Here is an 11,525-nt window from a genome sequence, read left to right as displayed (position 1 = left end):
CTGAGTTCCCAGCCAGGATCTTTTCCTGATGGAGCCAGAAGGAAGAATGAGAGAAAGATGATAAAAAAGCCCATTCAATTCAGGACAAAAAGATCGTTAACTAACTTAAATATTTTGTTCCCCACCCATGGACATTAAGCAGGATCGTATAGACAAATCCCCAAAGGAAATAAACAGATAATAAAATCAGCACACAATTTCCTTTTCCTCCTTTGCAAACCACAGCAAGACAAATTGCTCAGAAGAGGCAAGACCAGAGATGTGGGCAGTTCTTCAGGGTGCCTGTGCATGCCCCATGTGGAGGTGTCTCCTCTGTTTAAAGCAGCAGTTTTAGGGACTAGAACAATAGAAATACTTTGCTATAAACTGAAGGGGTGGGGAATTAGGTTTAGGAAGGCTCAAGTCACCCTGGATGTAATCATTAATGATACTATTATATAAAGCGTTTTTTGTAGCTCTGATCCCGTTAATCTAATGGGTGGCTTCTAATCTCCTATAGCACTTTGGAAGAAGCTGGGAGTCTGTAAGTGGGTCTTGCCCTCGGAGCATTTGCAATTTAACCATCCTCTGGGTATGGAAGTGCTTTGAGCAGCTACACAGCTCACCTGGGTGCATGTGAACTGAGCCACGTCCAGCTCCAGGAGCCACGGCCCTGGTACAGGCTGACTGCCGTCAGGGCATGACCTCGTCTAGTTGGGTGGTCTCACAGTGAAGAATAGAAGGGAACTGATGTTGCTGATTCAGTGTTTTTTTATTATTATATTTATTTATTTATTTATTTATTTTTAGGAGCAATTTGTCAATATTGGTCTCAGGTACGCATGCGCTGACGATCCAGACTTTGTGATACCTGTTTACTTTGAATTTCACTGTCATACCCATTGCAAAGCTCTAGCTTCAGTGCTGCACTTCCCACTTCTAAAAACAATGAATAAATAGGGTGATATTTTTGTAGAACAGCAAATTATTCAGTTTACTAAGCATAGAAAAAAAAAACAACACTGTAGGCACAGCTGAAACATTTCTCTTAAATAAAATATTGCCTGTTCAGTGAATACCAGACCTTCTTTGACGTAACACCTATCATGTCTTTTCTTTTATAATAATTGGGAAGAATGTCATCTGCCCTGTTAGACAGATTATCCTGCCCTTGGCTACAGTGTATTACCTACCTCTATGTTTAGAGCTCTCCACTTGTGGGTAAAATGAAAAATTCCTCACTGAAGTAAGATTAGCAGTTGCTGGTTCCAGAAATACCTGTCTTAATCTAAACCAATTAACAAAGGATAACAACTGGTTTCCTTGCATCAGGGAACCATAAATAACATAGCCTGGGATCTCCATGTTTGAAGATGCGAGATACTGGATGAAATGCTGAATCTGAATGCAGGGTTTGTCTTCATTGCTTCCTCCCAGCAGTCTCTTTCTAGGAACAGCATAAAAAGAAATTAGTACTGGTACCGTTTTTGTGTTCTTGGTTGAAAAAGTTATGACCTTTGGGTCAACAACCCTCATCTTGTATCTTCAGGTGCCTATTTAAAAAATATTGCAAAATAATTCCTTCACCTAGGATCTGAGGAGCTTAAAATGAATCATTATTTTCCTGATTTCACACCATAAGAAAAAACAAAGCAGATTATGAACACAGATTATGCCTGGTTACACATTGAAAGTAATTGAACAGAGCTCTGGGCTCCTCTCGAAAGTCTCGCACTTGGTTTCTTGAATATTATAAAAAAAGGCTTTGTGCAAATCCCACTAAGTGTACCAGTATGGATCAACTTTGTTAAAATCCAAAAGATTAAAAATGCAACCTCACAACTTCATCGGCTCCAACCAGTCCTCCCTGCAAACACTTAGAGGAGCTGCTCTTATGGCTTCCAACCATTAGAGGAACCTTCTTGCCACCCTTGTATGTCCTCACGTAATCGTGTCTTGAAATAGAGAACATTCTCTGAAACATTGCATTTAACTCAGGGACTCTTCAAAGTGTCGCAATACCCTTTTAAAAATATGTATGTATATATGCTTGCAAAATACTCTCCCTCTATCCTGTCCTCTCTTTAGAAGGAGACCTGAACGACGGGAGTAGCCAAGGCTCCTGCTTTAAGATTTACTGTGTAACTAAATGACCAGCTTTTCCTAGTCCTGCCTCCTCTGTTTTGTGGACAAATAATCTTCTCCATAACTCATTGCCTTACAAAAGAGCCAGGAGCTGTGTATCTACAGTCTCCTGATTTCAGATGACCACTCTCAAACTTTTTATAATCCAGAGCTGTGTTCAGTTAGAGCACATCTGTCAGAAAAACATCAAGAAAGCAAGAATGTGTTTTCTCACTAGTAAAATATGTGCCTTGTTTCCAGTTTGAATTCATCGTTTGTTTGTTGTGTTTGTCAGTGCTTTATTAAAGCTTCTTTCATACATCTTTCCCTGAAGATCCTTTTATTTTTTGAAAAATTACCTCTGTTTCTTAGAGAATCATAACTGATTTAAATCTTTAAAGACATTTTATCAGCTATTTCTTTTCTGGATTTTTCGGCATTTCCATTATTTGTTCCAGCAAGGCCATGGACTCTGGCAACTTGTAACACTACAGATAGGGCTAGACTATCCTGTAAGAACTGGAGTTGCTTTAACCCACCTGTGCCCAGGCAGCATGTTTACAACTCAGTGGTGATTTCAGTTCAAAACTGGTGCCCTTTCAAGAAAGAGCCACTATTCTACCAGGTCCTATTCTATTCACTATTCTTTAATGCAAAATAAAGAAAAGTTAAGTTTCTTCATCAGCTTTTTGGTACAAATGAGCTTTCTTCATTTTTTTTTTTTTTTTGAAGTCTAAATATCTTCTGTGCTGTTGTTATTGGCTTAAGGGTTTTTGTATTGTTGTTGTTGTTTTTTCCTTTTCATATAAAAGGCGACATGCGCCACTAGAAATTTTTAATATTTCTATGTTTTTCCAAAAATTTTAATACATCCATTGTTGTCTATAAGCACAGGGACAGTGGTGAATAGTTCTGTTTGGGAAATGCCTCCACATTTGGCTACTTCCAAGAGAGAAGTGCTCTCTTTTTAATTGTCATTAAAAGTAGTTTCCTTGATGTGATACCCAGGAATGTGTTTTTCAAATACAATTCTACAGATTTGACTGCAAGTCTCTAATTGGATCAGTCCTTAATGTGATCAAAGGCTAATTTTTGGTCTGGAAACAGCGTAGCCTTATGGAGGGATGGAAGGTACAGCAAGAGAATGTGTTGTGGGTAGAATCCATAGGCAACATTTACATATGTAATATGTGTTTGTGTATATATGGATATTTACATGTAATGTGCTAAATATATATCTGTGTCATGTGCATATATGTATTTATGTGTGCGTATACGTGTATTTTATAATGGTAATTTCCACCTTTGGTTGCTGAAAGCTCCTGAGCACCCGGCGATGCCCGCAGGTCACCCTAAGGCTTTGTCTCTGGGACGCCAAGCCTGTTGCCACAAGCCGATGCTCCGAGCCCGTAGGTTCAAATCCTGGAAAACAAAATTAAAACATCCAAGAGTGAAAACGATTTTCAGGAACGACAATGACAGCGTCCCGTGCGGGACGCGGTAACACCCCGGGCGGGATTTCTCTGAGGCGGCGCTCGCCTCACGACCAGGCCCGAGGCCGGGCTCCGGCCCTGCCGCGGCTTTCCCTGCACCGCCACCTGCCGGCCCCGGCCCCGAAACGCCGCCGAACTTTAATTTGTGCTTATAATTAACCCTATACAATCGTACAGTAAAAACATATAGTTTCAAACCCCCTGCCATGGGCAGGGACACCTCCCACCAGACCAGGCTGCCCAAAGCCCCATCCAGCCTAGCCTTAAACGCCTCAAGGAATGGGGCACCCACAGGTCCTCTGGGCAGCCTGTTCAGTGCCTCACCACCCTCAGAGTGAAGAATTTCTTCCTAATACCTTATCTAAACCTCCCCTCTTTTAGTTTAAAGCTTTTACACCTCGTCCTATCAAGCATTATGCATGCCTTTGCCAAAGGGCAAAGAAGTCAAGGGCTTTATAAAGTTCATTTTGACTCTTATCTGTAAATGTAAAGCCCTTTATACTTCCTGTAGCTTTGTGTGCTTAAACAATCACAACTTTTTTTTTTTTCCATAGCTGAGGAAGTTGTGGTTCTCAGTGGTTGTGCCTCCTTCGTGGCCACATAGGAAAGTGGTGACAGAATATTTTCTGTGATTTAAGAGGAGAGAATGCTGTCACAGTCATCCAGCTCACTGCTATCGGCAGTGCTATTTCCTGCCTGCACTGATCCTATAACTTGTCCATCTGAAATTACTGAGTGCCAGGTTTGCATTTAACTTTAAAAAAAAATAGAAAAAGAAAAAGAAAAAATGTTTCCCGGAATTCAAGTTCCATGACCTGGGGCAGTGCTGAGCCCTGCCAGCAGCTGATGTATGACTGTTCCAGAGCAGCCCTGTGCATATCCATAGATCATAGATCCACACAGACTCTGTTGGCAAAAAAGCCTCTCACCTTAGCTACATGTTACTGATGTGTCAATAACTGATACATTTTTATGCAGGAAATTATTAGAGGAGCAAAACTTTTGGTCCTTGTTCTACTGTCTCTCTTGGAAATGTTGACCTTCTTAATAGGAAGTCAAGAAAACTTTGTGTATGTTTTACCCAGGTGTATTCACCACAACTACTTTTCATTATTTTATATCAATTCTACTGTTAAGACTTGTACAATGACGAAAAGTAGCAATGAATCATTTAAGAGGCCTTTTAACACTTGCATGAAACAAGCTGAAACACAGGGCTGTGATAGTGATGTTGCTGAGGGACGTGTGACTGGAGGTGCTGCAAGTCAGGGAACGGGGCCAGCGCTCCAAACTCTGTGCTCAGCTTTTCTGGAAGGCTTTTTGTCAGCTTAGTCTTTGTATATGTAGACTGCATCTACAATTCTTGCTCTGCATTGTGTTGAGGTTCAATTGCCTGAAAGTTTGTGAAACAGTTTGGGAGTCTCAGAAGTGCACAGTGTAAAAGAACAGCTCTATGTTGGTCAGTGGCACTGTCACGATGCACTTGCTGCAAAAAATGAGGGTGCAAATACAAGAAAACATGAATAAATATCATTTTGCATTTTGTTCCCACTTAAATATCTAGCCACGGAAGTGTAAAACATCTCTTTAAAAGCAAAAATATAAATCACAGAATAGTTTGGGCTGGAAGGGACCTTAAAGATCATCTAAATCCATCTAAATGATTGGCTCCAGACAGTTCACAAGACTTGCTGCCTTCTTCTTTTCATGATACTTCCATCTTTCTTTTAATTATACTTCAGTATTTCCTTCTCTCCCTAACTGTGGTCTTTGCACTCTATTTTTGTCCCAACCACCTCGTAATCTCAAACCAGGGACTTTCCTTCTGTCTGCAAAAGCTGACTTGTATAAATAACTTCTTCATAAAGACAGTGTTCTTTTATTGTAGCAGTAAAAGAAATTCCCTAGAAAAGCTTGTTTTGATCCATGTGGCTTTCTTGCTCGCTACTCACGAAAGATTATGAAAATGCAAAAAAAAGGCCTGAAGGCTGACAGCGTGCCTGCTTGGGACAGTTGCCTGGTGACTGAGGACTGGCTCCTGTGAGTGAATGATCATGGCATCACTGGGTTGTAGCTACCTGGTGTAAGAAAAGGCTGGAAAAATCTGAAACGGAACAGCACCGATCAGCCAGGTGCTTGTGCAATGCTGTTCATGTTGGCTGGTGGAGGTGACAACAGCTTCACATCAGGAACGGACTTCGTCCTGGTAAAACAGAGCCAATTAAGAGTTAGACTCCACTCAGTTGTCCCCCCAATGTTCCATGGCTTTCTCTGTGGAAGTGCTGCTCTCTTGCTGGTTGTCGAGTTGAGATACAGAGAGTTGAGATGACTAAACAAGACATTTCATTTCTAAATGGGTGGTTTTCTTAGGTGACTGGTGTAGACACATTCATAAGGCTAAAAGGAGTCGATTTCCCCCCTAGGCCTAATCTAGAGGTGTTGTGTATGAAACCTTGCTAAACTGTGATAAGCGTATCACATTGGGGCATAACTCCTCACAGCTGCATTATTTATAAACCCTCCCCTTTTAACCAGAGGCCTTTAGCAGTTTCAGAGCAGTTCTCCCCTTTTCTGCATCTTTAGGAAAGGAAGAAAAAAGCAATACCTTTTGGTATCTGAAACCACAACTATGCACAGCCACTCATTTGGAGAGACCAGCTACAGCAACTGTGGTTCTTCTGCAGGTGATGGCTTTCTGGGGGTGGGATGGCTCAGATGTCAGGCAAAAAGAGCTTCCAAAATACACTATCATGGACTCGATGTGACACCCAAACCAGTATCTCTAGGTTGTTTAAGAAATGTCTGCTAATATCATATATTTGAAAGCAGTCCCATCTGTATACATGTGGCATTTCTGTCACTGTGCAATTTAGCAGCAGGGGATCTTCAAGCAGAATTTGGGCTGTATTTCCTCTTTTGTTCTCTCTTCTACATGGTAACGAGCTTCAAAATCCTCCTTTTCTGAGCCACCCAATCTGAGTCCTGCCTTAAAGGCTGCTATCCACACCCCAAAAACAAACAAAGACCTTGCTTGCAGGTTGGGTTGCTCTTCTTTGGGCGCATTCTCATAGAAATATTAACTTGTGCTGTAGACCTATCTAACCTGGAAGAATGCCAGCTGGTTTGGGAGTCATTATTTGCCTTTCTCTTTACGTTCCAGTTAGATATTTCCATGGAAGAAATAGCAATTTGTTGTTACTGGCCTGGAGTTTTCAGGAAATGCCGTAGGATCGTTTTAAAACCTATTCTAGACACAAGTATAAGCTAAATGTAGGTGGGTTCTCCTTGATTTGTGATGGTTCTCCTGCAGCTATTCCTGCTCCATCCAACTTACAAATGGTTATTTAATTAGTGATCTAGACCATACGGAGCAGGTTCATTCATCCCCTCCTATGACAGAATTATAAAATGTTACAATAGGCCGAAGTGTTGTCATAGTCAATATTTCACATAGTTACAGGAGGTCGCCAAGTATCTTTGGCCTTGCGTTATTGATGGTTTAATGAACAGAGCATTTTTTTCCTTGAGAACATCTGTTTAAATATAGTCCTTACCCCTTATGAGCTTGTTCAGGGCTCTCAAATAACTGTCATCCTTTTACTTGAGTCAAACTAGCGGTTAAGCATCTATTCTTCTCACACAGAAGGTCAGTATTTTCTTTGCAAACCAACTGGCACAAGCTCCGTGACAACTTAATATCAGTGTTTATCATGTTTCTGCATCTTCAGGCCTGAAACCAAAGTTATTTTAACTCCAGATCGTTTGTAGGAAAGCTTTTTTTTGCCTAAGTTCCATTTTGGCAGGAGAATAAACCCTCCTTTTTAATTTCATATCATTAAGCTGAAGACAGCTATTTTAAAAGTTCAGTGGGGTTTCTTTCTGCCTGACATGCTCTTTCATTGCACAGCTGAAAACAATCCCAGGCAAAGAATCATCTAATAACATGGTGGAACTGTCTCCTACCTGGATCTTTCTTTTATAAAAAGACTACACCTGAAAATTGAATATTACATGAAAGTTTGAAACAATCCTTCCTAGAGCCATCATCTTGACATTTTAAATATGGGACAGAACAGCTGGCTCTCCTTTAATGCAAGACCCCTCAGACACAAATAAGTGGTTTCAATGGACAAAATTCTGTGTGGCCCTATATTTCTTTGTCTATGTATTTGGCCAAAGCTCCTGGACTTACAGAACCAACAACCTGTCCCAATCCATGAGACATGAAGCAGCAGACTCAGGCTTTGGTGAAACCAGGTGTAAACTGGTAGTAAGACTCAGCGCTGAAGCTCTGAGGGGCAGCAGGTGCTGTTGGCTCCTGCCTCTGCACCCCACAGTGTCCTGCGTTCCTCTGCACCGCCCTGAGCAGGGGAAAATCAAAGCAAGTGCAGAGTGGTTGGGACTTCTGCAGCAAAATGAATTCTGAAATGGTTCGGCTCTCTTCAGCCTTTTATCAGACGGGTCCAGATGAAGGAAGCATGGAAGTATTTGAATGGTGGATATTTACCATGTTTGTTGAAAAGTAGATGGGGAAAGAAACTCAGCAACTCGAGCAAACACAATTTTATGTAATTGCCTGCAATTAAATAAATAAATAAATAAATGAACAGCTTAGCTGTCGCTGGGATTTGCCTAAGGGACCACCAAGAATGAGTTACACAACTCAGCATTCATTCATCAACTGGTCCTTCGCAAAAACCATATGGCTCCTTGCAGGGATTTCTTAAACATTATGCATGGATATGAAATAGTGACTTTGTAGATGTTAAGTAGGTTGCTTGAGGCTCCTTTTGAAATACTGTTTCTAAACATTAAAGCAATGTTATTGTTGCAAGCAATAATCTAATAGAAAGCAGTTGTTTAGGCACTTTCAATCAAATTAAGAAAAGAAATAGAAAAATAAGAAATATTGAAAGAGTAAACGGATCTAAACTTTAAAGATTAACTGTGCCATTGTATGTGGTTTTCACACAGAAATGTAGGACATCCGTTTTACTAGATGGTAAGCAGCAAGGAAGGAAAAACATTATTTAAGAGTAAAATGCTATTAGTTTCATATATCAAGTCAAAAATAACAGAACCACTGCAAAACGTATGTATGATTTCACTGTAGTAAATGTGTTTGAAAATATGAGTTCAGTGCTTGTAAAAAGTATTTAATGATGTCTTTCGTATCCCAGAAGCCAGCACAGAGAGCTGCAATATGAATTCACAAATGCTGCTTTCAACACATGCCTTAACTGTGGATTAAGGGAAACACCCTTCAAATACCTGACAACATTTTCAAATGGGAATACCCATTTTAAATGTCTCCCTTCTTCAAGATGTTCAAAGTGAGCACCTGCAAGGGCTTAGTCTTTCCCAGTGTTTAATCAGCACTTTCAGAAATGGGGGCCTGCAGAACATTTCCAGTGAGGCACCCAAAGCCGAAAGGAGGACAAGTGCTGCCACGAGTGAACTCAGGAGAGCCCCACGACCTCCAGTAACTGAGCCACACTCGTGTGGCTGCTGGAGGAGGAGGACACCAGAACAGGGCATCACCCTCCCCCCACCCCACCTCCCGCATCTAAATTGACTCATTTCAGACTATTTTCTAACCTCTCGCTATTTGGCTCCTCGTGGCTTGTACTGAGCATGTTCAGTGCGTCATCAAAGCGTGTTGTACCTCGGTTCAACCAGCCACCTACTGCTGCAACTATGATTAAAAGGCATCAAACACAAGCAGGGAAAAGATCAGAAAGTTGTATGTGCACATAGAATGGAAAGAAAGGGGAGAAGTGAAGCTGTGATGCTGCAGATGCCTTCCAAAATAGCGACCCGTGTAGACATCTTGTCTTATGTGGAATTACTGATGGTCTTATTAATAAGCCTTGCCCAGTAGAGAAGATCTTGCAGGCCAGGGTTTGGGCAGGGAGAAGTTTTTACATTTGCACTTTGTTTGCAGGTTGGGAAACCCATGTGGATAGAAATTAAAGAGATCACAGGAGCTATTTTGCTATCTCAAGTACTAGGTAGGCCTGATAGATCGCCTTAAGAAGTCACTAAGGAGATGTTAATTTTCCGTGATAGCAAGCACTCCTGTGCTCTGCTGAGTTCATCCGGCTGCGTGCTCAGCCCACCTGAAAACAGCCATTTATCTAGACTAAAGTCTCATCATTTTGTACAACAGGCGCATTAACTTCTCTCTCCATATGCCGATGGGTTACCTACAATGTTCACCAAGTGCTCTGAGGCTCTCAGGTGGAAAGTGTCGCATTAAGTACAGTTATGCTGTAAAAGCTCCCTCGAGAGTCCCGACAGCTGGGTTTTACCCACCCTTCTGCTTCCTTCGGGACATAACTCACTGGTATGCAGAAGTACCATTTTGCTAGAGCTACACCGCAAGAATCCTCACCTGTGAAATGCTCCAAAGGCAACCTGGTTTTCAAGTACTGCAAAGTGGAGGAGCTTTCCCAAGGAGAAAATCCACCCTTTCCAAGTGTGTCTGTTTCCAAGTGGAAGCCAAACATGCCAAAGCACTGGAAAAAAAAACGTAGTTTTGCCTGGCAAGGACTGGACTGTGCTTGCTTACTCGCTCACCCCACTGTGCCCATGCATCCCCAACCTACAAATCCTTGTTATTAAGACATTTCACGTGGTGCAATGCTTAGAAAGGCTCCGTAGACCCTCCAGGCTTTGGACAGCAGCAGCAACTCAACAAAATTTGCTTTCCGGTGCAGAAGTGAAGTGGGACTGGGTTGTGTGGTGTCTTGAGGAGCTGGCTTCCTGCCCCCCTTGCTTTACTTATCAACTCTTATCTAGTGTCTTATGGAAAGAGAGAGGGGGGGGTGACAGGTTGGAAGGCCACTGAGGCAGAAGACCACTGGAAAAAAACAGGATTTAACTCTCCAATCACCCATCGTGGGACAGGAGGTGAGTTTTAGCAGCCGTGGCACCTCAGGATGGAAACGTTAAATGTTAGTGGGCACGCAGGGAGGGAGGAGATGTTGTCATTTCTCTCCCGTGACACCAGCGTCCTGCAGGGCCAGCCAGGGCAACATCCCTGGGCAACCTGTCCCAACGCCTGACTGCTCTTTCTGAGAAGAAATGTCTCCTCATTTCCAACCTGAACCTCCCCTGGCACACTTGAGGCCATTCCCTCTAGTCCTGTCACTGGTTACCTGTGAGCAGAGGCCGACCCCCAGCTCCCCACATTTCCTCTCAGGCAGTTGCAGAGAGCAATGAAGTCTGCCCTGAGCCTCCTCTTCTCCAGACCGAACACCCCCAGCTCCCTCAGCCGCTCCTCACAGGACTTGTGTCCCAGGCCCTTCACCAGCTTCGTAGCCCTGCTCTGGATTTTTGATCAATTCTGTGGAAACTTTGTAATTTATCCCCCCCCCCCCCCCCAGTTAAATCCAGTCGCGGTCCCTTTAAGGACCACCACCCCCCCAAATCCCGTCGCGGTCCCTTTAAGGACCACCCCCCCCCAAATCCCGTCGCGGTCCCTTTAAGAACCCCCCCTCCCTCCTCCGCCCAGCATGACGTCACGCGCGCTGTTACACCGTCAGCAGCAGGGGCGGCGGTAGGCGCCGAGAAGGGAGGGGGGGAGCGCGGACTGTACCACCCGCCGCGTTCCGGGGGGGGGGGGGTGCGTGCGGAAAGCACCACCCGCCTTGTTCCCGGGGGGGGGGGAAGAAGCGGTGTGAGGGGCTCCGGCGGCCTGAGAGGACCGGGGGGACGCGGCGGCCCCCGAGCGATGGCGGAGCGGCTGGCCGAGCTGGTGGAGGAGCTCACCACGGCCGGGGAGCCGCAGCTGGAGCCGGGCAGGCTGAAGGAGCTGAAGAAGATCTGCAAGTACGAGGCGGCCTCGAAAATTAACGGGAAAAAAAAAAAAAAAAAAAAGCCTTCTTTTGACCGAAAAAAAAGCAATTTGTGTGGTAACTTTTGTCT

The 11,525-nt window shown here is 43.4% G+C and overlaps 1 protein-coding gene and 1 long non-coding RNA gene across 3 annotated transcripts in view; one reads left to right on the top strand and one right to left on the bottom strand.

Annotated features, from left to right (window-relative positions):
- Positions 1-734: 734 nt before the first annotated feature.
- Positions 735-11,290, bottom strand: LOC121068917. Of its 2 annotated transcripts, none has more exons than XR_005819140.1 (4): positions 11,138-11,290; positions 9,991-10,114; positions 3,407-3,525; positions 735-1,426 (listed from the first exon to the last, which is right to left on the bottom strand). It is a non-coding gene; the product is annotated as an uncharacterized LOC121068917 (long non-coding RNA). The 2 variants fall into 2 exon arrangements; XR_005819139.1 differs by lacking the exon at positions 11,138-11,290 and adding an exon at positions 10,757-10,796.
- Positions 11,179-11,525, top strand: part of UVSSA (UV stimulated scaffold protein A) — a 53,957-nt gene continuing 53,610 nt past the window's right edge. The window contains exon 1 of the mRNA XM_040554456.1: positions 11,179-11,429. Within this exon, the coding sequence (XP_040410390.1) occupies positions 11,332-11,429 (98 nt within the window). The 5' untranslated portion in view covers positions 11,179-11,331. The remainder of the gene's footprint in view (positions 11,430-11,525) is intronic.

This window comes from Cygnus olor, chromosome 4 (assembly GCF_009769625.2).
Source record: "Cygnus olor isolate bCygOlo1 chromosome 4, bCygOlo1.pri.v2, whole genome shotgun sequence".
Taxonomy (NCBI): Eukaryota; Metazoa; Chordata; class Aves; order Anseriformes; family Anatidae; genus Cygnus; species Cygnus olor.
Note: the sequence above shows the minus strand (reverse complement) of the source record. Positions and strands in the feature narration are given on the sequence as shown.